Source organism: Astyanax mexicanus, chromosome 21 (assembly GCF_023375975.1).
Source record: "Astyanax mexicanus isolate ESR-SI-001 chromosome 21, AstMex3_surface, whole genome shotgun sequence".
Lineage (NCBI taxonomy): Eukaryota > Metazoa > Chordata > Actinopteri > Characiformes > Acestrorhamphidae > Astyanax > Astyanax mexicanus.
In genome coordinates this window covers 5858003-5885967 of record NC_064428.1, presented here as the reverse complement: position 1 = coordinate 5885967, position 27965 = coordinate 5858003, and the positions used below count along the sequence as shown (strand labels likewise).

The window sequence follows — 27965 nt, the reverse complement described above, 5'->3', positions numbered from 1 at the left end:
TATATATATATATATACATATATATATATATATATATATATGATATTGCAGGGATGGTTGTGCCAGGACTCTGATACCATTAATTATGAAATTCTGTCTCGTTCCAACTTAGGAATACTACTGCTGGATAGAAAACTTAGGCATTTCTGCTTTAACATCTTTATTATTACAGAAATGGATAGTTTTATTTAGCTGTTTGTTTGTTTAATGGCAAAATATGAAAAAAAAAACCTCACAATCACCCTTTATTCTACATAAATTACTAATCACTTTTTTTAATGCAAGACAATATTTGAATATACTGTACAAATAACACTGATTTTAATTTTTTATAATATTTATCTCATTCCTCTTTACTCGTCAAAGTTTCCCCAGTGCCAGTAGTGTTCCCATGAGCGCTGCAGTGACCAGCAGAACTCCGCTGATGATCCCGATACGAACCCACGGCACCTTCTCATCCAGAACCAACTCAAACGATTCTCCTTCACCTGAAAGACAAAATAAAGGAAAACTGTGAATTCAAGTGTGATTTATCTGGGATTATTATAACATCATGCTGTAAAGGTGTTTACATAGCTTCCTGTCATGTTGGGATCATCCTGGAATTTCCATAGACTAATGAAGAGCCTGCAGTTGGCTGAGTGCGTTTAACTGTCAGTCTGAGTTAAAATTATCAGCTGGAAACCTGAGCAGGAAATGGAACCTGATGTTCATGGTGTCACTTACGATCTGTTCCTGATGCTGCAGGCCTGGCTTACAGTATATATGTGTTGGTCATCCTCTAATCCTTAAGTGGTGCTTTTAGGACACTGCCCAAAAGGATGCTGCCCACAGGATGCTTCTGGTGGCCTATTCTCAGCCCAGGAGTGACTCTGAGGTGTTTAAAAACTCCAGCAGCACTGCTGCATCTGATCCACTGCAGTTTAATGAGAGCACTGAAGATCTGCTAAAGAATTACTACTTTCAGTTGTCATCACCTTTATGATCTGCTTCTCCCTATACTTAACGCTAGTGTTAACTACTCAGTAAGGAAAGTAGCTAATTTGCATAATACATGTTTTCAAAGCTGTAAAGGATTAAAGTTGTGAGAGAGAAAAAGAGAGTAAAAACACACTAAATATGTTAGAAATTTTACAAATGAACTCCAACAAATGAACAACTTCTGTTGCTTTTTAAATAGGCAGTCACGTCTCAAAAGTACTTACATGAATTAGTTTTTTGCGGTGTTGTTAAATATTATTATAAGAGCAGCAGTTAGCAAGTTAGCGGTAGGCTACCGCTAGAGGCGCTGCAGGGTGCCGTGTAGAACAGTACCACCAAAGAAGTAGATACAGCTCACTAGCTAACGCTAACCCATTAGCATAACAAGCTAACACAGCTCCATGGAGCCTCACGCTGTCCTGCCTGGAGAAACATGAGAACAGAACTCCTGAAACGCATTTAAAAAAACAAAAGATTTGCAATACATACTCCAAACCACCAGAGAGCTGTCTTCAAACCGACTCCTTATTGAGTAAAATATAAATATCTTAATCAATATTCAACTCAAAATAGAGATATTGCATCAGAAATCCAAGATGGCAACCAACAGTGAAAATGACAATATGACCTCTGGAATATCGGTCAAATCTTTTTATTCTGCAAGAAATATGCAGGTATATATATATATTTTTCTTATTTAGAATGAAGTAAGGAACACTTTAATGAAAGTTTAATCAAAATAGGTAATGTAGTTATTTTGGTTCTGTGTCAAAATGTAACTGTCCACTATAGTGGACGTCATGCACCAATGGTAACATTTAGATTATAAGGACATTGAGTGAACTTGCTAAATTAGCTCTAATCATTGTTATTTTAATATATTATTAATATTATAATACAGTTATAGATATGTTATTATTATTATTATATTATATTATTGTAGTATTATTATACATATTATATGTATATATGTATTAGTAATATATATTATTATATGTATTATTATGGAAATATTATTATAAACTAATGTGTTAATTGTTAGTATGCTATAATTTATATTATTTATGATATATATTCCATCATAACAATATAACAATAGTAAACTACTGGTAAATAGGGTATAATAAAAGTAAAAAAAAAGTAAAAGTAAAATAAGGGTAACATTTAGATTAAACATCATAATGAAATTTCTCCAACTGCTTGTCTGAGCAATGAGAAGTATGTTTTTTTTTATTAAATTCTTTTTTAAATTATGTATATATGCTAATTTCCTATTTAAAGTCTGCACATCTCCACAATGGGAGAGGCTGGATTTTTTTTTTTTTTTATTACTTAGTATATTTTAAAGTTTAGGGGAGCCAATAAAAGTTGTTTTGTGCACTAACTTTGCACAGTGGACAGTTGTGTATCTCCGACAGAATAAATAATAATAATAATAATAAAAAAAAAACTTATTATGTAAAAAAACACATAGAAAAAAATCCACATCAGTGATTTAATAATTCATGCATGAAAGGGTTAAATACAGTATATATATATATATATATATATATATATATATATATATATATATATATATATATATATATATATATATATTTTTTTTTTTTGGCCCAACCACCACCCCCCCTCTTCGGAGGACAATTAATACTTTATTTTTATTTATTTATTTATTTATTTATTTTATTTTTTATTATTATTATTATTATTTTTTTTTATTATTATTATTTTTTTTTTTTTTTTAATACAGTATATTAATACTGTAGCGTGAAGGATAATATTAATGCACACTGAACTGAATATATTTGTTAACTGGAGACCCAAAGGCTAAACTGATGTGATAAACTGATAAACAGCTGCTTAAATACTTTAATATCTCTAATGGCTTCAGTAAAAATAAATTGTATATCGCAATAAAACATTTGAGTAATATCTCTTTTGAATAAACTTTGAGTATTTTAGGTCCATTTATAGTGTTTATATAAATAAAATATTTAGCTAGTTTCTAAAAGGTGTTGGCGTATCTCTTTTTTTAAGTCTATTGTTGACATGCTTCAGCTGGTTTTCTGGTAATGAAGTCTGATTTCTTCATATATTGTGTAATTTTGTGGGACAAAGTAAAATCAATACCAATCAAAGCCTCAATTTAAAGACGCTGTATATTATATATGATATTAGATGTACTCCTAACAGTACAGTAAGTCACTGACCTATATTTAAGTCCAGTTGAAAAAATCACAAAAAATATGAATAAATAATAAAAAGTACTGTAATATACCATAAAATCATCATGCATTTTTGGTAAAAACCCTCCCAGCACTACTTAACACTGATTGGTTTGTAAAATGTTGTCATTGTGGTGTTCCCTTCCTGGTGTTGTGCCAAATTCTGCCTCAATGTCACTCCCCTCAAGTAAAAAATGCAGGATGATGACAGATTCCCCTCAAATTCCTTTTATTTCTGTTTATAAATATGTGTTAATCTACAGTTACAGTAGATACAGCAAACATCAGCATAATCTATTGTTTCCATACTCCTGAGTGACACACTCAGGGCAAGGCTTCTGTTCCTTTCTCTCTTGTTTAACTCCCAGACTTAGACCACTATTTTTGGTCAAACCAATTTTTTGTTGTCCTTTTCTCTAGAACGTGGTTTGCAGCACCTTTCACAATCATTATATTTTAAATCAAAGTAAACAAAAAGTCCAAAGGTCTGAACTAAACAAGTAGTCTGCGGAAGGTAAATTATTGTTTTGCCTTCCAGATCTTAATATTTATGTATGTTTTCTAATCTGGCTTAATATTTAAAGGTGCAGGACCAGTCAAAGTTTGTACACACCTTAAATTCAGTGCTTTTCATTATTTTTGTGTATTTATAGAGTGGTGACTGCTGCAGAGACAGCTCTGAGGGATGGCAGTCGGGGGCAGGAAGGGCAGGCCCCTCGACCTGTAGCTCACAAGAGGGAGCACCCAAATATATGCTACAGACTAGGGTTGCAGCGGTAACCGGTTTCACGGTATACCATGGTATTAAAATGCACGGTTATCATACCGTGTGTGTTTGCTTATTACCGGTAAAAGGCAAGCCAGCGGAGAAACTCACCCGCGCATGCGCAACTCTGCTCCGTTTCAGCTGCTCAGCACACAGCGGTGAGAACGGCAGAAAGTGCATCAGACTAAACAAATCTCCGTCCGCCTAAAAAAAGGCTAAACTAAAATCAGCAGTGTGGGACTATTTCAGAGACCCGCCGAACGCACCCGAGGATGGTTATCCGATTTATAATCAATGTGGCCGTAAAGTCACAGCTAAAGGGGGACATACGCCAAACCTGTTCTCCCATCTCCGAGAACACGGCAGCGCAAAGTATGTGTTTAGTTTATAATTTTAATCCGAACATAAATAAAATCTCTTTGTAGTCGTGCACAACCCATGCGGTAAGCGCCCGCAAAAGCGCTGAGTTATCCGAAATTTGGGCACGCAGGTACAGTGAAGTGCGTGCTACGATGGATTCACGTGTCCGTGTAAAGGTCCTGGCCGGACTGGATGTGAAAGACGCCATTCATTTACATGCGTTCATTTTCAAATTCTGACGTGCCTGTTTTTCATATGTTAACACCAGACTCGCTGTGAAAGCCTTAAAATAGAAATCTCTATTGTGAGGATCATGTCAGAAATAAATCCCCTCTTTCTGCAGTATCTGCTTATATACCAACTTGGCAGTAAAACGGACGTTTACAACAGTTGTTGATCAGACACTGACCCAGGCTCAGTTTATCAGATATTAAATAATTTAAACTTAAATAATTGTACTGAATATTTTAAATACAGGACCATTACTTTTTAGAGTACATGTAATAACCTGGTTTCCTTCACCTAATGGTGTACAGCTTATTTTTTTTAAGGAGACATTAAATTATAATTGTTCCAGGTTTCTACAATAAATAGTTAATTGAACAAAAAAACTTTGTTGTAATTTCTTTAAGGGTCAGTTTAATAATATATGTAACAAACTGTGATACCGTGATAACCGTGATACCGCGGTATTTTCTGAGACGGTTATCATACCGTGAAAATCTCATACCGTTGCAACCCTACTACAGACAACCCTAAAGAGTTATTCCCCCCAGGGATGCCAGAGAGAGGAGGAGGGGGGGAGGGGGAGCATCCCAATAAGACAGAACTACCTGCATTGACCAAAGCAAATGGAAAAGGAATACGAGCGCAGTCTGTATCTTCAGAATCAGAATCAGAATTGCCTTTATTGTCACATGGTCACAAGTACCAGCGAAATTAGCCATCAACCCATCCATACAATAACATACAAGGGAGGAAAAAGGACAGGACAGGAAGACAGGGTAAGCCGCAGTGTGTGCACGCGCAGCCATCATTTCTTCAGTTAGAGGGATACAAGGGGAAAGAAGAGGGTAAAAAAACATACCCCTAGACTGTGCCCTAAAGAGCACAGTGTAGGAACAGATCTTCAGCAAGGTCTGCAAAAACCTGAGGGGCTGAAGATCCACCAGACAAAGATGGCCTGCCTTAGGAGGGACCAAGTGAAGCACTGCTCAGTATGCGACAGTTTTCGTCATGCCGACTGCAGAACCTGGAAAAGCCAGGTCTGTAATCTCTCCGCAGTACCCAGAACCTCAAAGCATCACAAAATCCCTCTACAAGCAGCAAGTCAGACCAACGTACACACTAAGAAAAGTAAGTACAGATTTGTACTTAAAAGAGTATAAAGCTTGTCGCTGGGGCTGTACTTTATATTGAGGTACAAAAAGTACCTTTCAGTGAAAGTCCTTTTTTGTACCCATGGTTTTTGTGCCAGTAAAGATTATAAAGATTATAAACATTATTATCAACTAAATATGGCTCAAAAACTTGATGATCGAAAATTATCTGGCTTTCAAATAAAAAATGTGCAATTAAAATATATATTGTTTATTAGTGCAGTGATACAGAATACTGAATGTACCTTTGGCTGCAGGTTAAATGGTACAAATTTGTACTTTGAAAATACATGCTGTTAGAAATTACTTTGTACTTCAGAGGGAACAAATCTGACCCTGTAAAAAACAATAGTGTACCTTTGAGGGTACAATTATTACCTTTGAGTACAAAGAAGTTCTTAGATCGTACCTCTGTTTTTTAGAGTGTAGGGTGAAGTGGTCTCCCACGAACAACAAGGAGAGCCTAAAGCTGAATGAGAAGTGTCAGTGTTGACCAGAAACTTCAGTCCATGTGTGCCACCATTATGAGCATGGGAGCAGAGCGGTTTGGGATCGAGGAAAGACGAGGAAAGAGCAATCCATCAAAGCTCATTCGGCGAGAAGCCAAGATTTTCCAGCTGAGACAAGAGCGTAAATCCCTGAGATGTCAGTTCAAGAAGGATGAAGTGCCCTATCTGAACTCTCAAACATTATAAGACAGAGAATCATCACACTAAGGAGGGCAAAATGGCATCAAAGGAAGGGCAAAGGAAGGACCCAGACTTCACCAAGAACCTACTGGGCCAGAAGCAAAACGGCGACCTCGCTTGCCAAGTAGAGGAGATTGACCAGCATCTCCATGCCACCTTCAGCAACACGCTTAATGGACCTAGTAGGGAATAACCTAATTGTGAATCCGTAGGGGAGAATGTTTTATATTTTAGTTTCTTATGCTTAGAGGACAGCTTTGCACATCTTTGATGGATTTTCTCAGTCAACTTTAGGTAGAGTCACCTGGAATACAGGCTTTCAGTTAACAGCTGCGCTGAACTTGAATTTCTTGTCTCTTAATAAAGTGTTTGAGAGCATCAGTTGTAAAGCAGTGAAGAGGTAGAGTTACAAGTATACAGTGAATAGTGAATATTTGAGTAATGCTCTAATCCAGATTATGAGAAGAAAGAACTACTTAAGTAAGAAAAGTAAAATATACTTCCAGAAATGAAGAGTTTAAAAACTTTGAAAGTACTTTAAAAGTGCAGTCGCAAAGACCATCAAAAATGTTATAATGATGAAACTGGCACTCATCAGGACCGCCCCAGGAAAGGGGCGCAGAGATAACACTTTTTAGTGTTTAGTATTTTTTACTATTTAGTGTATGTACTGTGATGTAGTATGATCTCAGAATAGTGGTTTTATCATGGACATTACAATTTCACTTTTTTTGTGACTCATGCAATACAATACCTTCCAGTAAATCCTGACCTCCGTTGATGTCATCCCTGGAATCTGCAACTAACCCAGCAAAGTCTTTAGTCCTGCTTGGGTGTGGTATCGTCTCTAAACACACAGAAAGAAACATTGCTGAACAAAAACAAAACACTCTTCTTTACAGAATTGTTTTAATTCAGACACATTAGAGAATTTTCCAGCATGAACATCCTGTTTAAGATCATCCACAGCGTCTCAATCAGACTTTAACTAGGCCACTCCTAAACCTTCTTTTACTCTTTTTAAGCCATTCAGAGGTGGACTTGTTTGTGTGCTTTGGGTCATTGTCCTGCTGCAGAACCCAAGTACTCCTGAGCTTGAGCTCATGAACAGATGGCCGGTATATTCTCCTTCAGGATTGTCTGTTAAACAGCAGAATTCCTGTTTCCATCTATTACAGCAAGTTGTCCAGATCCTGAAGCAGCAAAGCAGCTCCAGGCCATCACACTACCAGTCCAAAAAAATATTTACATGGGGATAAAATATTTACTTAGTAATATTTACCTAGTCCTACGGATCATGAATATGTTTGTGGCAAATGATAAATGGGCTGTTGTGTTCATTTTATTTAGCAGTATTTTTTTTTATTTTTCCCATGGAGATCATTATTTTCACCCAGTCTCTTTCTTATTATTGAATTATTAACACTGATCTTAACTGAGGCGAGTGGTGGGACTTGCAGTTCTTTTTAAAAATGTTGTTTTGGGTTCTTTTGTGACCTCCTAGATGAGTTCTTCATGCCCTTTTGGAGTAATTTCGGTCGGCCGGCCGGTCACTCCTGGGAAGGTTCACCAGTGTTCCATGTTTTCTCCATTAGTGAATAATATCTCTTACTGTGGTTCTCTGGAGTCCCAAAGCTTTAGAAATGACTTTATAACCTTTTCCAGACTGATAGATGATCAATGACTTTGTTTTCTCATCTGTTGTTGAGTTTCTTCAGATTGGGGTATAATAAAGTGTTGCTTTTTGAGATCTTTTATCTGCTTCCTGTTGTCAGACAGGTTCTATTTAAGTGATTTCTTGATTTTACAGGTAGTTTACTGGCAGTAATCAGACCTGGTTGTGGTTAGTAGTAAAATTAAACTTAGCTTCCCAAAAAGTGTTTAATTTTTGTTCCCTTAATAAATGAAATTATGATTTAAAAAGTTATTTTTTAAATATTTACTCACTTTATATTTGTCTGATATTAAAGTTTATTTGATAAAAAAAAATGAGATATACTTTCTCACACCACTGAATATGATCATTATATTTGCACATAAAAAACTTCATTTCATTCAAACAAAGAAATGCTTGGTTTATGTTAGGACCCATTGCATTACCTTCCACAGTATCTTCTACTGTGGTGCTGTCAGCACTGTTATCAGCAATGAACCCAATAAGGTGAGCAGTTGGACTTGGCTGAGGATGTATCTGTGAAATCACTAGAAAAAGACATGTTATTATTAGTTATTTACATCATTAATCAGGAACAGATATCAGTAGTTTTACTGTCAGGTTAGTAGTAAAGTTCCAGTACCTCCTTCAGTATCCTGTATTGTAGTACTGTCAGCACTGTTATCGACAATGAACCCGAAAACGTCAGCAGTTGGGCTTGGCTCTGGAAGAATCTCTGAGATCAGTAGAAATAGAGTAAACAATGTGAATAATGTGCTTTAATCATTCAACAAATTCAAATTAAAGCAGTGGAGTAACATTATTATGAAGTTGCATAAAATGTACATTTTAAACTTTAATGTACAGTTTGTTTTTGAGTAAAAAAAAAGATCATTTAGGAGGTTTTCTCTGCTATTAAACAATACAGCTGCTAATTTTGGAGCTTAAATGAACACAAGGTTTAGATACGTAACAAATATTCAGACATTAATGCAGTAATGAGCGGCGTTCCAAAAAGCAATAGCCACGAGGTGCTGTGACATAAACATGAAGTGGTCTATAGGATAGAACATCCAATTTTAGTTCGGCCTATGTGGCCTACATAGCCTTTGAAGTAAAATCTTTATATACATTTCCTATCATTTAAAAAACGAGTTTATTCTGGTAAATTCTGCCTCTGCAGTGCTCTTTCAGGTTAAACTCTGCTATAGTCATTGATGATGTTTCCATGTACTTTGGTACGCAGACACATCACAATATGCAAATAAATCAATAATACCGCCCCTCTGCTGGCATCCAATCATCCGAGTCTCACCACTATCAGAGGCACACTGCTGCTGCTGTAGCTCAGCCAATCAGCTCTGCCTCCTACCCCACCCCTAAACCCATACATCACCCAAATGCCCCTCTCAAACTACTCCTCCCATTTTTTTTTCATTTGAGCTAAGGGTGGAGTCAGCAAAAATCAGGGGGTTTAGTTACCCTTTAATGCTATCTCCCTGACATTAGTTTTTGCAGGGTGGGATTTCCATTATGTCTGTTACAGTAAAGCTTAAGAACCTCCGATGGTATCTTGCACTGTTGTCCTGTAAACAATGGCATCAGCAATTAAGCCGGTAAAGTCAGTAGTTGTGTTAGACTGTGTTAGTATTTCAGATATCACTAGAAGAAAATATATTTCATGTATTTAGATGACTTTCTGAAAACCATGTAGAAACAACACTGCAAACTATAGCTGTTCTATGAAGAGTACTTCTTAGTAGCCTGTTGGTCTCACATATGCAACAGTCCAGCTAACATTTACAAGTTACAGTTACAATGAATGTTAATAATTTTAAAACGTTCAAGTTGTCAATGTTGTGTGTCAACGTTTTAACTGTATGTTTTGGAAATGTTACTTTTAACATTTCCATTATGTTAGTATTCATCTAGCAGGGAATGTTATGTGAGAAATGTTTAAATAACGTTGTGATGCAAACCATTATTATGTCACATGTTTTGTCACATAATGCTCCTGAGACATATATTATTTATATGTCTTTCTGAAACCTTTCCAAACATTACTACACATTCTTATAACATTGTCTTTTTTTCTCCCCTGATGTTGGAACTGGGAGTTGGGAGCTGAACTGGGAGTTGCTGAGAGCTATGAAGGATACATCAGCTGCGTCCTTCAAATAACTCTGACCATCAGCTGCAGTTCTTACTTTGGAACAGCCTTCTATAATTTAGCGGTCAAAAAATGCGGCCCAAATAAGATGCAGTCTAGACTTTGGAATGCATCTAACTAATATTTTGCAGCAGCCTTACAAATATGTACCTCAAAATAATTTGCTTAGATTCTGGTTCTTGGTTTGAAGTCAAACATCAGAACTTTTTCTATTCAAACAATTGTGCAATTCCACTACAGTACCTTCAGTTGTATCCTGTATCGTAGTGCCGCCTTCACTGGCATCATCAATAAACCAAGTGAAGTCAATAGTTGTGTTAGATTGTGGCAGCATTTCTGAGGTCACTAGAGGAAAACATTACATTAGATTATTCAAAAATAATGTGGAAAAAACATTCCAAACTGTTCCTGTTGGAGCAACCTTAAATTACACTTATTGACAAAAATGTATAACACACCAACCAGGCCATTGTTGAAATAGAATCATTTTAAATTAGAGGCTCTAGTACCTTTTTGGGATGTATCTATCCTGGACACAAGATGAGATACTGTATGATTGGGTATGGAGGTACACTGGTTTTGTACGACATCCTGCAGCACATTTACTCTCAGATGTTGTTACAGCTGGACCTGTAGATCCTGCACTCCTAGGTTGCTAGAGCTGTCGTCCCAGCGGGTCCAGTAAATGCTTGATTAAAGATAAATCTGGCAACTAAACAGGCCAATAAAGTATTCCGGTCTGGCAGAGACATTTCTTTTCAGTTTTGCAGCATGCAGTTCCAAGATGAGCCACCAGGGGAGCTCACTAACCCAGTCACTAATGACTAACCCAGAGAGATATTTAAGGCTCGTCCCCTTTCATGACCTGGAAAAACATTCTGCTCAGGCACATCTATTTCACATTCTGCTTTTATTTTTGTTACATTTTCTCTTTTATAATTTGGGAAGAATTGGGTAGGTGCCATGCTTATTGCTATCTTAAACCACTCCAACAGTCTATTTTTATTCCTTTCGTCTGTGTCATTTAAATAGCAACAGCATTTGTGAATATATCTATGTCGATGGGTGTGGCATCCGCATAGATTTATTCCTAATATCTAAGGCTATTTTAGCATTACAGGCGCAAAGCATGAACATAGACTGTTGGCAGGATGTAAGATAGCAATGAGCATTGGGACACGCCTTGCTAGGATTCCTCAAACTTGACTCAGGATCTGGTTCAGTACCTGTAGCAGTGTCCTGCGCTGTAGTTGCGTTTCCATTAGTAGAGGTAGTTAATTCAGTAGTCTCTGTACTGCTGCTTAAACTGGTCATTTCAGTGACGTTAAAAGCTTCCTCCATCCATGGCGTAGATGCTTGGGAACAGGACAAAAATGAGAATAAAGAGAATGATGATGTTACTCGGATGGGTAACATGCCTAGGAGATGCTAGACACAAACATATTTTTATAATTTTAAGGAAAATACTACTAATACAACAAAACAAATGTTTTATATAGCGGAACAACTGTAAAGATTCAGTAGAAACAAATCTGTAAACATGTTTGGTAAACAACAGTAACTTATGAAGAGTGAATTATGATTATTGAATATTTAGTGCATCCATATAAACTGCAATAATATATATATATATATATATATATATATTTTTTTTAATTTTTTAAATTTTTTTTTTTTTTTTTACAGCAAATTGCAAAACTAATACACAATGTTCTCGTATTCCAGGAGAGAATACTTAAATTTTCATAATATGGATTCTTTTTTTATTGTTTAAAAAAGTATGATAATATTACTGTCGATACGATTTGGCCAGACATAAAAAATATAAAGTTCTAGAGGTCCAGACTTAAAAAAGTATATTAAAAAAGTGTCTGAGTACAAGTTGAAGTGTTCTTTAAGCTTTATACTTAAGAAGAAGTCCTAAAGTATTCAACATTTTTTTTTGTACTTCAGTATTGCAAGTAGTTTATTGTAAAATGTAGTAATGAAAGTACTGGAAGAAACACTACAAGTACTGTTTTGAATAGTATTTACAGAAATAAGTCAAACGTATGGAAAATGTTTAGGCTAAAGGACACTTACAGGGGTTGGATAATGAAACTGAAACACCTGGTTTTAGAGCACAATAATTGATTGTGGTGACGGACAGTTCTGGTGGAAACGGGAGAGTTGAGGTGCACATTGAATTCTGCGTGATTTGATCAGCCGTGGTTTTATGTTTTTTGGATACAATCCGGGTTAGCACCCGAACATCCCTTTCAGACAGCTTCCTCTTACAGCGTCCACAGTTAATCCTGTTGGATGTGGTTGGTTCTTCTTGGTGGTATGCTGAGATTACCCTGGATACCGTGGCTCTTGATAAATCACAAAGACTTGCTGTCTTGGTCACAGATGCTCCAGCAAGACGTGCACCAACAATTTGTCCTCTTTTGAACTCTGGTATGTCTCCCATAATGTTGTGTGCATTGCAATATTTTTAGCAAAACTGTGCTCTTACCCTGCTAATTAAACCTTCACACTCTGCTCTTACTGGTGCAATAATGTGCAATTAATGAAGATTGAACACCAGGCTGCTTCAATTTAGCCATGAAACCTCCCACACTAAAATGACAGGTGTTTCAGTTTCATTGTCCAACCCCTGTATATATATTTAGGAAAGTAGTGGGTGAGTGACAGTTTATTTTGTCTACCCTTTTCTCTTGTATTTTTTTTATTTCAGGTTTAATTAGTTGTGTTTTCATTGCCTATGCTCACCCATAAAGTTGTTCTTCACATCTTGTGTCGATAAAGTCATCCTGATTCATTACATTTACACTGTGGCCACTGTTTAGACTTGCATAAGGTCTGGAGTGAGAGCCCACTCTCATTTTCTGTTATGGCCTGACCCCAGATCAGGTCGTAACACTGCTGAACAATGCCAGTCAGAAGCTTTGAGAGGCAACACGTGTCAGCAGGATGTCCTGCACAAATCTCTCAGCTGTCAGTGTCTCTCATATCACTACTAGAGGTGACTGACTGTCCCACCAACAGTTGACAGACCTTGGACAGATGTTGGATCCCAAAGAAAACCTGGATTCATCATTTAGGATGATACAGTTCCAGTGCATAGGAAGACAACCTAGTTGGGCAGCCTAATTAGTGGACAATTCGTTCTAAAAACCATCTTCATTCTCTTATTCCAATGACATGCCCACTCTTAAAGTCTGTAAAACTGGGCAAATTGTATATAAATGTGCTATAGGGGCATGTCTAGAAGTCTACGATCTCTCACCAGGAGGTACACAACCATTTTGCACCTTCTTATGGCGAGATCCAGTGTCTAAAATGTGTTAGCCGCTACTTTTTTCACATGCTTCGAACACTGACGCTTATTTAACAGTGCAGCTAATATACATCTCTGGAAAAGAAATGAAGAGAGCACTTCAGTTTCTGAATCAGTTTCTCTGATTTTGCTATTTATAGGTTTATGTTTGAGAAAAATAAACATTGCTGTTCATGTTTATAAAGTTTTAAGAGTTATGAAATCAATATTTGGTGGAATAACCCTGGTGGTTTTTAATCACAGTTTTCATGCATCTTGGCATTATGTTCTCTTCCTCCACCAGTCTAACACACTGCTTTTGGATAACTTTATGCTGCTTTACTCCTGATGCACAAAATCAAGCAGTTCAGTTTGGTGGTTTGATGGCTTGTGATCATCCATCTTCCTCTTGATCATATTCCAGAGATATTTTTTTTAATTTGGTACAATCGAAGAAACTCATCATTTTTAAGTGCTTCCTTATTTTTTCCATCCAACATTTTTCTGTGTAAATATATCATGTTATTTAATGTGGACAACTTTGGCTTAAAGTCAGACGTGACCTGTATAAGTACAAATATTTTTTTCTTTTTAAGATTAGTGCGGCTTACATTCAGATGCGCTCAATAGCCCAGAAATTACGGTATTAATTTTTTGTCATTGAGTGTATATTGAGTGTAACTTTTCCGAAATAAGCATTAAAGCAGGAATCCTCAAACTTCACTCAGGATCTGGTTCAGTACCTGTACCAGTGTCCTGCGCTGTAGTGGCGTCTCCATTAGTAGAGGTAGTTAATTCAGTAGTCTCTGTACTGCTGCTTAAACTGGTCATTTCAGTGACGTTAAAAGCTTCCTCCATCCATGTAGACTCTTGGGAAACAGGACAAAAATTTGAAATAATTAGGTTATACCAAAATACAGTATCTCACAAAAGTGAGTACACCCCTCACATTTTTGTAAATATTTTAAGATATCTATGATATGATATAAAGCTTTAGTATAACAGTGTAAATTGTTGTGCTGTGCCCTCAAAACAACTCAACACACAGCCATTAAATAATTAATTAAACTACTGACAACAAAAGTGAATATACCCCAAAGTAAAAATGGACAAATTGCGCCCAAAGTGTGAATATTTTATGTTGGCACCATTATTTTCCAGCACTGCTTTAACTCTCTTGGGCATGGAGTTCACTAAAGCTGCTCAGGTTGCCACTGAAATCCTCTTACTGGAAAACTCCTCCATGATGACATCACGGAGCTGGTGGATGTTAGAGACCTTCACCTTCCATTTGAGGATGCCCCACATATGCTTAATATTGAGATACTTGGCCAGTACATCATCTTTACCTTTAGCTTCTTCTGCAAGGCAGTTTTTTTCATTTTGAAGATGTGTTTCAGGTCGTTCTTCAATGTTGTCCCAAAATATTCACAATAAAGTAAAGGGTGTATTTACTTTTGTAAGATACTGTAGAATATTTAGTGCATCCTTATGAACTGTATTTGTGGGACATTCCAGGATTTTGGTACATTTCAGGGGTGGTCACTTCTGAAACTTTGATCTTCAATTTGATCATTTTTAGTCATATATTAATTAAATACAGGTAACAGACTATCAAAAAGTTTGATTCGTCAAGCTCAGGTATCAAAGCAGTTTTTTAAATTAGATTATGCAATATATTTGGTAACTTACAGTAACAGGGTTGCGAGTAACAGGGTTGTAAATCTAGGCTAAGTTGTGGTTTACCCCAGGAACAGATGCTAACTGTAAAATTTAGCTATGTAAACAAGATCAAGGACAAACATGGTTATATAAGTATATAAAGTAAATTTTGACTCTACTCATTATTAGTCTTACAATATGAGTAACAGGGTTGAGTTCACTGAGTGACACACACAACTTGAACGAACTTGGTCTTGCCATGTGGGCAGAAAATGTCCTTGTGATGTCACTTCCTTTGTGCCAGTAGAGAAATATTTTTAACTCTTTCTCTGCAGGTAAAATTCCTTATGGTAACAGGGTTGAGCGCATGTTGTGGGACACAACTTAATAGCATAAAAACTGTAACATGCAAAACTTTGTAGACCAAAGAAGTTGTTTTCATAAGTAAAGGAGATGCAGATCAACAATATACAAGAGGAAGTCATTTATTTAGAGCTTATTTTAATTGTTAAATTTGCCAAAGGAGTTGGTCACCCAACGTGTGGGACAAGAGAAAACGGCCATTTTTTGAGGTGCTCCAAAGGTATTCAGTCTTTTGAATAATATCTAAGGAGCTTATTTTTCCACCATATTTTACAGTTTGTCTTATAACAAGTACATTTTTCACAAAAAATAGTCATTTTGATATTTTGGATACGTACATTTGAAATGTACATTTGAAAAGTGGTGGGACAGGAAATGTACCAAAATCCTGGAATGTCCCATGTATGTCCCATGCATAAAACATATCAAATACACTGTTTTATCAGTTCAAATGATTGAAATTCTATGATTTAGTTGACTTTAATAGTTTGTTGTTAATGTACAAGGCTCAAAAAAACACATCACCTTCAAAAATCCAATTAAAGTTTGTTAAGAGAAAGAGAGTGTTATAATCTTAAGGGGATAGAGACGTTTTTAAAGCCCAGATTTGGAACTAGTCTGAAGGAGCGGTGTACTTTAATCCAAGAAGTAAAGTTCTGGAATAATTTGGAGAGTGATTTTAAAAATGCTAGATCGATGTGTGTGTTTAAAATGATGATAAAAGTTGGTTTGTTTAGAAAATATGAAATAGTATAATGTGTATTTATAGGAACTGTTGTTTATTTTTTAGTTTAGGTTTGTTTTTGATAAATTACTATTGTTTAAAATTATTCTTGAGAAAATAGGGGCGGATATTATATGATTTTTTTTTTCCTTCTGCTGCATTTTATATATCTGTATATAGAATGTATTTTGTTTATAATTAAATGAATAAATCAAAAAAATAAAATAAAAAATACCCTTAAATCTTCAATATCTGTCAATACTGTGTTTATATTACTGTGTACGATGCAATATGACACACCCCTAATGACAACCAATAGCTGCGTTTGAGTTTAAGGAACAACATATATAACATACCTTGCTGAGCCGCATATCAGTAACCCCTCGTCACTAACCGAAGTATGACTGGGGCTCCCTGAACCCGATCCCTTTAACTGGGGGCGGAACAGCATGCTAAATATGATATAGGAATATAAGCGCTAAGCCAGAGCGAGAGCAGGGCTGATGAGAGGAGTCCTGCTGGTGTGTTTATGTTGCTCATGTTCTTACCAGTCATCTTTAAGCTGCTGATTTTGTGCCCTTTAAGCCTCTTTTTGTTTGGATTGAGACAGTCATTGTTTTATGACAAGGCCAACCTCTTTGTACCCTGATTATCAGAGTTTTATCATAGTCAGAATTTGCAGAAATGTCCCTTCAGTAATAGAAACTTGTATTTTTATTCTGAGCTACAATGTAACTTAAAGAAACAGTCTGTAAGTTTAGATGAATTGTTTTTAATTGGGGGGAGTTTGGAGGCCTCTCTGGTGAGAGTGAGTAATTGCACAGAGCCTGTGGATCAGTAATAGGGATCCCCTAAAGTGACGTTATGTAAAAATATTGGCCATGACTTATTAAGGCATGGGAATGAGATCCTAAGTCATTTGCCAAGACTTATTAAGGCGTGGAAACGAGATAATTAAGGTGTGAGATTGAGATATTAAGGCACGATTAAGACTTGTTAAGATGTGGGAATGATATCCTAATGAGTGGAAATGAGATAATTAAGGCGTTGGAACGAGATAATTAAGCCATGGCCACGACTTATTAAGGACGCATTAGGATCTCATTCCCATGTCCTAATAAGTTGTGGCCACCACTTAGGATCTTGTTCCCACAACTTAAAAAGCTGTGGCTACGACTTAATTATCTAATTCAAGCGATTTGGCTACAGTGTTGTAGGTTAGAAGAGCAAGTTACCATTATCTTAACTGGAAACTAGGGGTGTGACGAGACACTAATATCACGAGAGACGAGACACGATACTGGGTTCACGAGACGAGACACGATACTGGGTTCACGAGAACGAGACGAGACGAGATTTAAAAATAAAATTTTAAAGAAAACGTCAAAAATAAAAAATGGCTTGAAAACTAGAATTTTATTTGAAAAAATCAACTCAAACTCAAACTTAACAGACTGGTTTCTCTCACACATTGATTCTATAAGAAATAGAAATAAGAATAAGAATAAAAAATAAAAATAAAACTTTTCTAGGTCTTATATAGTGCAAACAAAAAGTGCAAACCACAACCAGTCATATTAAGGCTTTGTGTTTTTTACTCCTAAATCTCTTGTAATTTAACTCTGCAGAACCATAACCAGTCATATTAAGACTGTGCTTGAAGTGAAACAGAGACAGAACATGTTTTTAAATACAGTACAGAGCTAAGGGATTATGTCACGTGTAGGATTTACTTTGGGACAGTAAGAGCACTGTCGCGCAGAGCTTTTTAACTGTACCGCGGTGCTCACCTATTTTTTTTTATCTCGCGAGGTCTCGTCACACCCCTACTGGAAACTGTGACTTAATACACAAGGCATGGGAAAAACACTAATGGTAAGTTCTGGATGATGGTCTTGCCCTTTATGCAAAAAAAATGATGCTGGGAGGCAATAGGAAACATAGTTTTCCACTGGGGGCCTTTTCATGTGTTTAGCAGAGCAGATGGGTGCAATTGTTTTAGCTGGGTAGATAAGCTATGTTAAGCTAATAGTCTAGAAGGGATTTTAGCTAACCAAGCTAAACTTTTTATTCAGAACTGTGTTAAAGTTGTGTTCTTGCTAATTAACTTACTAGCTAACCTTTCCTCAAAATGACAGCAGCTCTATATTAGGATGTGCTGTGAGACGCAGGAATACTTTACCTAAAACTCGGAGGGTGTAGGTTTCAGGATCTCCACTCTTTGGAGTTTCGAAATCAACAGCTCTGTAGAGGCATCTGTAGACGCCCTGGTCCGACACTGTCACTGCGTTAATATTCAGGGACAGGATGCCCTGCTTTAGGTCCTCTGTGGGTGGTAACTCCAGGTGCCCGTTGATGGACTTCGTGGTGATCTCTCCGGAGCTGAGCAGCAACACTTCTTTATCATCTTTCAACCACTGGATGAACATTTTCTCCAGAGGTTTATTTTTGGGTATGTTAGCGTAGCAGGGCAGTGTGACATCTTCCCCCTCTCGTACCATGGTGTGTAGCTCAGGAAACGATGGAGCTTGAAGGGAAAGATTTGAGATTAATATGAAATCAATTTGTACATCTATTACTGCAGTGTTTCTCAAACCTGGTCCCCCTTCCCTGCATATATAGGACCTTATCTTACACCCTGTATAAGGCATGTTGCAATGCTTATTGCTATCTTGCATTTGGCCAACAGTCTATTTAATTCCAACAACCTGCATTGTTTAAATAGCAGCGAGCGGTGCTTCTGAATATATCTACACTGATGAGTGTGGTGGTCTGGAAATGAGGTGTGTTCAGGTAAATTTCTTTAGTATTGCTACAGTATCATGGCAACGGAAAAGACAGACTGATTGATGACAGGTTGATTTACACTGACTGATGAAATCAACCTAGACAGACGTGAACAGTCAGATGTTCATTGTTATCTTGGCAGTAAATTGCACACACAGGTGCATCCTCAATGTGAACACACCCCTACTTGTTAAGCACTCATAGACACACAGCAGTGCACAAACCCATAGCGCTTGCCTGTTGGCAGCTTTGCAACCTGGAACAAGCAGTTCAGTTGGACACGTCCAGGTAGTTGTGCCCCTGAAATAGCAATGTGCCAAAGTCAGAGTGCACCTGGCTCCTAAAGGGAATGGCAAGTCACACGCTGGGACATGCCTTTTGCGCATTTAGAGCTGTATAAGGTGTACTTTTCCCGTTGTTACGATAGAAATGACACTGATACATCCTAAATCAAGCTGCAATAGTGGGCTGTTGATGGCTTGTCTATAGATTGCTAAAATAGAGGCAACAGACATGATTTAACCAATCAGATCGTTAACCAGCCCTTTTAAAGTTGCAATGGCAGCGTTACAGCAGATACATTGCTAAAATGTGCTGCGTAGGAGGGTGCCAAGACCAGGATTAAAAAATTAAGAACATTTTAGGATTGAGAACTATATTAGTCTAAGTTTATCTGAGCGCTTCCAATGAATAACCACATATTAATTATTTCCCATTTTTGGGAGATATCAGTTATTTCTTCTTACTTGTACATTAAAAATGTGCTCATAAAGGCATTTTAAAATAAAATAAGTTTTTACCAAAACTGGAGAAATGGTAAATTTATGGGTATTCATTGGAAGGGTTGTCTATTGTAACAAAGCAACGGTAACACTTTATAATACTGTTCCATAGTTAATAGGTAACTAAGCAGGAACTAAGCAGTAACTAATTAATAGTGCTGCATTAACACCTAAATATTTTCTATTAACTACCAGGGAGTACTGAATAATTACTCAGTAGATAGTACTGAACTAATGATTATAGTAGTTCACTAATAACTCCACAATAATTACTGAGACTTACATATCTCCCAGAGAACTACTTACTAATAATGTCTCCTTTATAATAACTATTCATTAATTACTGCTTAAATCAACATTAATTACTGAAAACCCTTACATCCCACCTGGGGAACTATAGATCTAAATCAGGCATATTTGAATTAAATGCATATTAATTGAAGGCATATTTGAATTAAGCAAGTGAAACCATAGTAGTAGTAGTAACCTTAATTAACTTATTATCCTCAGTTCCTTCCAAATATTAGCAACATATAGTAAAATACTTCAGTGTGTATTACTCTGCTTAACCATCAATTTTTGGAAGAAAAAAACAACATTATAACGTAATATTATTGCATAGAAGACATTGATGAAAGTTCTAATGTAATAATGTAACAATCATTGCTTTAATACTAGGTATCAGCCTTATAAAAGTGTATCTTCAGCGTTTGCAGCCTCACAGAGATTTATTTTTTTCTGCGCATTATTAGGGTAATTACGGTAATTTCACAGCGGACGCAGCTCTCCTGGTCCTTCGTGTAAATTCTCTGCTGTGCTGCTGCTGCTGCTGCTGCTGCTGGAGGATTAAGAGAGACTCTGCTGCTTTCATATTTCTGTATTTGATTGAAAATAAACTAGTAATCAAGATATTGAGATCTTTTCCAGCTGATTTTACCCCCGGATCAGAGGAGGACTCTTTGTGGGTTGTTAGCCAGCTTTAGGATGTGTGTTAGCTAGCTAAGTTAGCTAAGTTATGTGTGTGTTAGTTAGCTAGTTTAAATGTGTGTTAGTTAACTAGGTTATGTGTGTGTTAGTTAACTGGCTAAGTTAGCTAGGTTATGTGTGTGTTAGTTAGCTAGTTTAAATGTGTGTTAGTTAACTAGGTTATGTGTGTGTTAGTTAACTGGCTAAGTTAACTAGGTTATGTGTGTGTTAGTTAACTGGCTAAGTTAACTAGGTTATGTGTGTGTTAGTTAGCTAGTTTAAATGTGTGTTAGTTAACTGGCTAAGTTAGCTAAGTTATGTGTGTGTTAGTTAGCTAGTTTAAATGTGTGTTAGTTAACTGGCTAAGTTAACTAGGTTATGTGTGTGTTAGTTAACTGGCTAAGTTAACTAGGTTATGTGTGTGTTAGTTAACTGGCTAAGTTAGCTAGGTTATGTGTGTGTTAGTTAACTGGCTAAGTTAACTAGGTTATGTGTGTGTTAGTTAACTGGCTAAGTTAACTAGGTTATGTGTGTGTTAGTTAACTGGCTAATTAATTATCTATGAAGAACACAGGGATGCCTAGTTCGTTATCTAACACAAATATTTATTCATTTAAACATGATTTCCCCCAGAATAAGGATGTAGGACACAGCCTAGAGTAAAGCTGTATGTGAGCCATCACTTCTACTGAGCACATCTCCAGGAGGACTGAAGAAGAGCACAGGTTTAGAATAAACACCTGTAACACACTGACAGAACATTACAAAAAGGGGGGTTAAGCAGACTACTGCACATTTCAGTGTGTCTAACATTTGGAAGATATTGAGCATACTAAGGTAAGTAAAGTTAATATATGATAAGTGGTGTCACTGACTTTAATATCACCACTGATAGAATAACCTGCAGCAGCAGATAAACACACTGATAGAGGCTAGCGGTCCGGCGCTGTGGAATTACCGTAATTACCCTAATAATGCGCACTAAAAGTCTGTGAGACTGCAAGGCTAAAGATGAACGTTTATAAGGTTGGTGCTGAAAATTAAAGCAGTGACCATTAAAACAAAATTGAGTACAGTCAGTCTTAGAGTCTTCTGGAGAACATAACTAATGTCTACTATGTAATAATATTACGTTATTAAAAAAAAAAAAAAAAATTCTTTTAAAAATGGGGTTTAAGCAGATTACGACACACTGTAGTATTTTACTATATGTTGCTAATATTTGGAAGATAATGATGATAATAAGGTAATTAAGGTTACTACTACTACAAATGGTGTCACTCAAATATGCCTTTAATATCACCACTGATATGAATTGTTTGTGTAGACTGATTTAGATCTATAGTTCCCCAGGTGGGATGTAAGGGTTTTCAGTAATTAATGTTGATTTGAGCAGTAATTAATGAATAGTTATTATAAAGAAGACATCATTAGTAAGTAGTTCTCTGGGAGATATGTAAGTCTCAGTAATTATTGTGAAGTTAATAGTGAACTACTATAATCATTAGTTCAGTACTATCTACTGAGAAATTATTCAGTACTCCCTGGTAGTTAATAGAAAATATTTAGGTGTTAATGCAGCACTATTAATTAGTTACTGCTTAGTTACCTATTAACTATGGAACAGTATTATAAAGTGTTACCCAAAGCAACTATTAAACGAAGTAGTTATTTATTCAACAACCACAATGTTTGTTCCAGAACGTAACATTGAGTCTTTAATGTGGTGCTGGAGTAATGTTCTTTACAGAAGTATCTGTTTTGTTGAGAGATTGTTTTACATAATATCATTGTGCTACTTTCCTAGGTATACTTGTAAAAAGTGTACAAAACAATCTCATGAAATAAGACTAATCATACTTAAAATGTTTTATCGTGAACGTCATGCTTATTGAAGGTCTGTTTATTCCTACTCACTTAAATATTTACAGTAGAAATGAAAAACCTTTGAATGTTATTGTAATTTTTTACATTTTTACTCTTATAGTGTGCGTCTGTATTAATTCTGTATTTGCACTAGTACATATTAAATTGGTAAGAGAAAAAAGTGCAGAAAAAGTGTTTTTAAAATGTATTCTCTATGACTACAACCTGAACTTAGGGCTAGTCTTTAGTGGTGTAGCAAGTTTATCCATATGGTGTTGAGGTGTTGAAGCAACTATTTGTGGTACTATTTGTGTAGAGTTCACCCCATATTCTGAGTAAATATTATCTAAATGTACCTCAATTTTATGTGAGACAAACAAAAAAAGTAAGGCAAAGTCTACCTAACATTTCTTAGTACATCACACTAAATGTATATCGCTCCTGTTGGCTTCTGGCATCATTTATTTGTCCCAGCCCTCACTCAGCATCAGTGTGTAGTTTTGTCCACCAGGGCTATCTTCCCTAGAATATTAATTTATAGTCTATATAATGGTTGACTGCCTGGACAAAGTGTTGCAGGTCATAAGAGCAAGTTACCATTTTCGTTACCATTTAGTGACTAATAAAAAACATGATCTAGATGAAGAATTGCCTATTCGGAATAACATTACTTAAATTATGTATTAACCCAGCTAACAGAGAACACTATGAGAACATTTACGAACATTTTTAAAAGGTTCCAGGAAGATTAGCCTGTATCGTTACAGAAATAACGATATGTTCTGAAAATGTTTGAAATAATAAGGGTTAATGTCACGTTATTTCAGCGTTTCTCACAAAACATTCTTAAATAGAAGAATACTAACATCATGAAAACGTTGAATGTAACATTTCTAAGACTAAACATTAAAACATTCACTCAAGTAATGTTGCGGGGATGTTACCAGAACGTTTAAAAACATTCTAATGACATTAACAAAAATTGACAGATTGAACGTTAAACTAAGAATGTTAATTCTAACGTTCAGCAAACGTTCTATTTAATCAATAATACACTCGTGGTTCATGCTGTAACGTGTAATATTGGCACTGCAGTGTCTATATGACACCTTATAGCACAAACCTCAAGTGTATTATTGTGTTTATACTACAGTTCCATTATCACAGTTTATTTAAAGGATTTTGAGTTAAAAAGGTTGAGAAAATACGATCTGATTGGTTATAAAAACTTTGCGAGTTAAAATAGTTCCATTGTTGCTCTGTTTGTAGTTGTGCAGTTTGGCTTGTAAGCGCTGCATCGTTGCTAGGTTATCTGCATGTGGCGGAGTAATACATGGAGAGCTTCGGTTACAGTGCATTAATGGCTGACAACGGCACTTGTTAGCTGGGAATTGAGAATCTGGGAGAAGGTAGCCATGGTGGGCAATACTACACACTGATGGTAAGTATAGGGTGGATGCTCATTTGCATGCTTAATATGCAAATAAATGATGAGAGAATAGGAAAAGAAAAGTTTTTTTCTGCAATACATACGCAAGACCTTCAGTATCACCGTGGAGATGCTCCTCTTCCCCTGCCACAGACACTCGTACATGTCAGAGTCGCTCATCACCGCATGATTCAGAGTCAGAGAGAAGTCCCCCTCCAGAGCCTGCGATATCTGGAGCTCCAGTCGCCCCTCGTAGCCGGATCCAGATACGAGCTGTCCATCCTGGAAGAAGGCAACGTCTTTTCCCATAGCCTCCCACTGCACGTCCAGTTCCCCCCGGCCGTACGCTGAGCTGTTACAGGGCAGCGAGACCCGACCCCCAAACTGCACCTCCACAGCCAGACATGCTGTGTGTGGAAACAGACAGAGTGTTTAATAATTAAAGAAGAAACATTTTAAAGACAGAGTGAGTTAGGCAAACTCAATACAGTCATAAAGAGTGTGTGTACATGCACATTTATAATCAGATTAGTGCATTTTTCTTACAGTATATTTACTACTGCATCTAAAAAAAAATAGAATATCATGCTACAGTCATATGAAAAGGTTTGGGCACTCCTATTAATCTTAATAATTTATAGTTGTAAATATTTGGGTGTTTGCAACAGCCATTTCAGTTTGATATATCTAATAACTGATGGACACAGTAATATTTCAGGATTGAAATGAGGTTTATTGTACTAACAGAAAATGTGCAATATGCATTAAACCAAAATTTGACCGGTGCAAAAGTATGGGAACCCTTATCATTTTAATGATTTGAATACTCCTAACTACTTTTTACTGACTTACTGAAGCACAAAATTGGTTTGGTAACCTCATTGAGCTTTGAACTTCATAGCCAGGTGTATCCAATCATGAGAAAAGGTATTTAAGGTGGCCAATTGCAAGTTGTTCTCCTATTTGAATCTCCTCTGAAGAGTGGCATCATGGGCTCTTCTAAGCAGCAGCTCTTTGGAGGTGGTCTGTGGATTGTCCTTGACTGTTCTTACCATTCTTCTTCTCTGCCTTTCTGATATTTTTCTTGGCCTGCCACTTCTGGGCTTAACAAGAACTGTCCCTGTGCTCTTCCATTTCCTCACTATGTTCCTCACAGTGGAAACTGACAGGTTAAATCTCTGAGACAACTTTTTGTATCCTTCCCCTGAACAACTATGTTGAACAATCTTTGTTTTTAGATCATTTGAGAGTTGTTTTGATGAGCCCATGATGCCACTCTTCAGAGGAGATTCAAATAGGAGAACAACTTGCAACTGTAATTAAAAGTTACTTATACATTATATAGATGTATTACAAACAGATTGATCTATTTTAAGCATTTATTTATTTTATTATTGATGATTATGGCTTAAAGATAATGAAAACCCATAAATCTTTATCTCAGAAAATTAGAATATTATATAAGACCAATTGGTACTTTTGGCAGTGTGGGCAGTGTGCCAAATCCTGCTGGAAAATGAAATCCACATCTCTATAAAAGTTGTCAGTAGCAGAGGGAAGCATGAAGTGCTGTAAGATTTTGTGGGAAAACAAAACTGCACTGACTTTAGACTTGATAATAAAACACAGTGGATCAACACCAGCAGATGACAGACATGACTCTCCAAACCATCACTGATCTCATTTTAGCTCAGTAATTGTATTTCTCAGTGCATGTAAAGTCTTAACTATTAGAGTATTCTATGAGTTCTCAGGCTGTGCATATGCGCACAGGCACCTACCACATGGTTTCCAGTTTGGAAGCATCACTGAAACTGATTTAAATAATCATTTATCTGATGTATTCATATGTTAAAAAGCTGCAGCATGAACTTTACATGCTGTTTAACTCATGTTTTATTCTATTTATTGGTTACGAATCAAAAATATGTTATACAGCTCTGGAGAAAAAAAAGAGACCCCTTAAAAATTACAAGTTTCTTTGATTTTACCAAATTGAAAACCTCTGGAATATAATCAAGAGGAAGATGGATGATCACAAGCCATCAAACCACCAAACTGAACTGCTCAAATTTCTGCACCAGGAGAAAAGCAGCATAAAGTTATCCAAAAGCAGTGTGTAAGACTGGTGGAGGAGGAGAACATGATGCCAAGATGCATGAAAACTGTGATTAAATACCACCAGGGTTATTCTACCAAATATTGATTTCTGAAATCTTAAAAATTGAATTATGAATATGAACTTGTTTTCTTTGCATTATTTGAGGTCTGAAAGCTCTGCATCATTTTTTTTGTTATTTATGTAATTTCTCATTTTTTACAAATAAATGCTCTAAATGACACTATTTTTATTTGGAATTTGGGAGGAATGTTTGTTGTAGTTTATAGAATAAAACAACACTGTTCATTTTACTCAAACATAAACCTATAAATAGCAAAAAAAAATAGAGAAACTGATCAATTAGAAACTGGAGTGATCTCTTAATTATTATTTTTTTTCAGAGCTGTATATTATTGTCTGACTCTATTATCTGATTACCCAAATCCTGTAGTGTGTGTATGTATGTAAATACACTCAAACATTTAATCTGAATACATATTTCAAATGATCTTACCTGTTAGAAATGATGCCAAAATCACGGCACAATCTTTCATATTGCAACGGTCGACGTCAGCGTAATCAGAGACAGTCAATAACTCTATAAAACAACACAATAAAGTCAAAATCACTCTGTTCATACTGTTCAGAAACATTTAAAAATATACACACAAAAATAAAAAATAATAAATTGTATTAATAATGAAGTTATGATCATCAGCTGCACTTACGCTGTGTTTAAACAGGGATAGAGATTCCTCCACGTTCTGCAGGAGGCCACACCTCCAGACGCACTGGGGGAGCAGAGCGCAGGGTCTATATCAGATCAGATGATTCGTAATACGACCTTTACTATGAGCTTCATTACTAGAGATGCGAAACGGCTGGTTAAACTGGAGCACAGCCTAAACTGCCCATTTAATCATATCCAACAGAGTCTGCATTACACTCTACAGTGTGTACAGTCTGTAAAACTGAACATATAATAAATATACTGTATAAAACACTGAAAACTCTTTTAATTTAACATTTAATTACTGTTATAGTTCAGTAAACAACCTAAACTCCGCGTTCAACCATATCCAACAGTGTTTACATTACACTGTACAGTATGTACAGTCTAAAAAAAAACACTGTAATTTTGAATAGTAAAAAGCCCAGGTCCACATCCTGACTAGGACAAATTCTAATATTTCTTAATTCAAGAATTCTAATTCTAATATTTATTAATTATTAATATTTGTGACCCGTAATAATATAAGGTCCAAATTATTATGTGGAATAATAGTTCGTTAAAAACGATTTAACTTATAATTTGTTGTACTTTTTTTTACATCAAATAATAAAAAGTAACTATGTAACTTTTTTAAATTGAGTACTTTTTTACTTTTACTCGAGTAGATTTTTAGATGGGTACTTTTACTTTTACTTGAGTAAAATTTTAGCAAAGTAAAGGTACTTTTACTTCATTACATTTTTTCAGTACTTTTTCCACCTCTAGTTAAAATGAAATGTTCTGGTAATCTGATTATTCAGAATGGCTGTAAAACAGACGTGCAGCTACTTACCGGAGGTTGAGCAGTTGCTCCTGATTCAGCAGCCCGAGACGCTCCCGGTTACAGAAACACTGCCTGCCTGCGTACGGGCCTCTCGCCTTTCAATCTAATGCCTTAGATTACTATAAACTGACCCTGGATCTGCGGTAATAACAGTTATAGGATACAGACTCAGCTCTCAGACTGTGAGTGTACTCAGTGTACTCA

General features: G+C 36.2%; 1 protein-coding gene across 2 annotated transcripts; it reads right to left on the bottom strand.

The window, feature by feature from the left end:
* Nucleotides 1–19: 19 nt before the first annotated feature.
* On the bottom strand, nt 20–27965 carry LOC103025432 (uncharacterized). Of its 2 annotated transcripts, XM_049469278.1 has the most exons (12): nt 27771–27965; nt 26934–26996; nt 26720–26803; nt 24209–24511; nt 18457–18801; nt 14269–14394; nt 11451–11579; nt 10468–10569; nt 8698–8790; nt 8501–8602; nt 7155–7247; nt 20–488 (listed from the first exon to the last, which is right to left on the bottom strand). In XM_049469278.1, exons 3-12 carry the CDS (start codon nt 26757–26759, stop codon nt 361–363), a joined length of 1461 nt encoding a protein of 486 aa, XP_049325235.1. In that variant the 5' UTR covers nt 26760–26803; nt 26934–26996; nt 27771–27965; the 3' UTR covers nt 20–360. The 2 variants fall into 2 exon arrangements, with proteins under 2 accessions (XP_049325235.1, XP_049325236.1); XM_049469279.1 differs by lacking the exon at nt 18457–18801.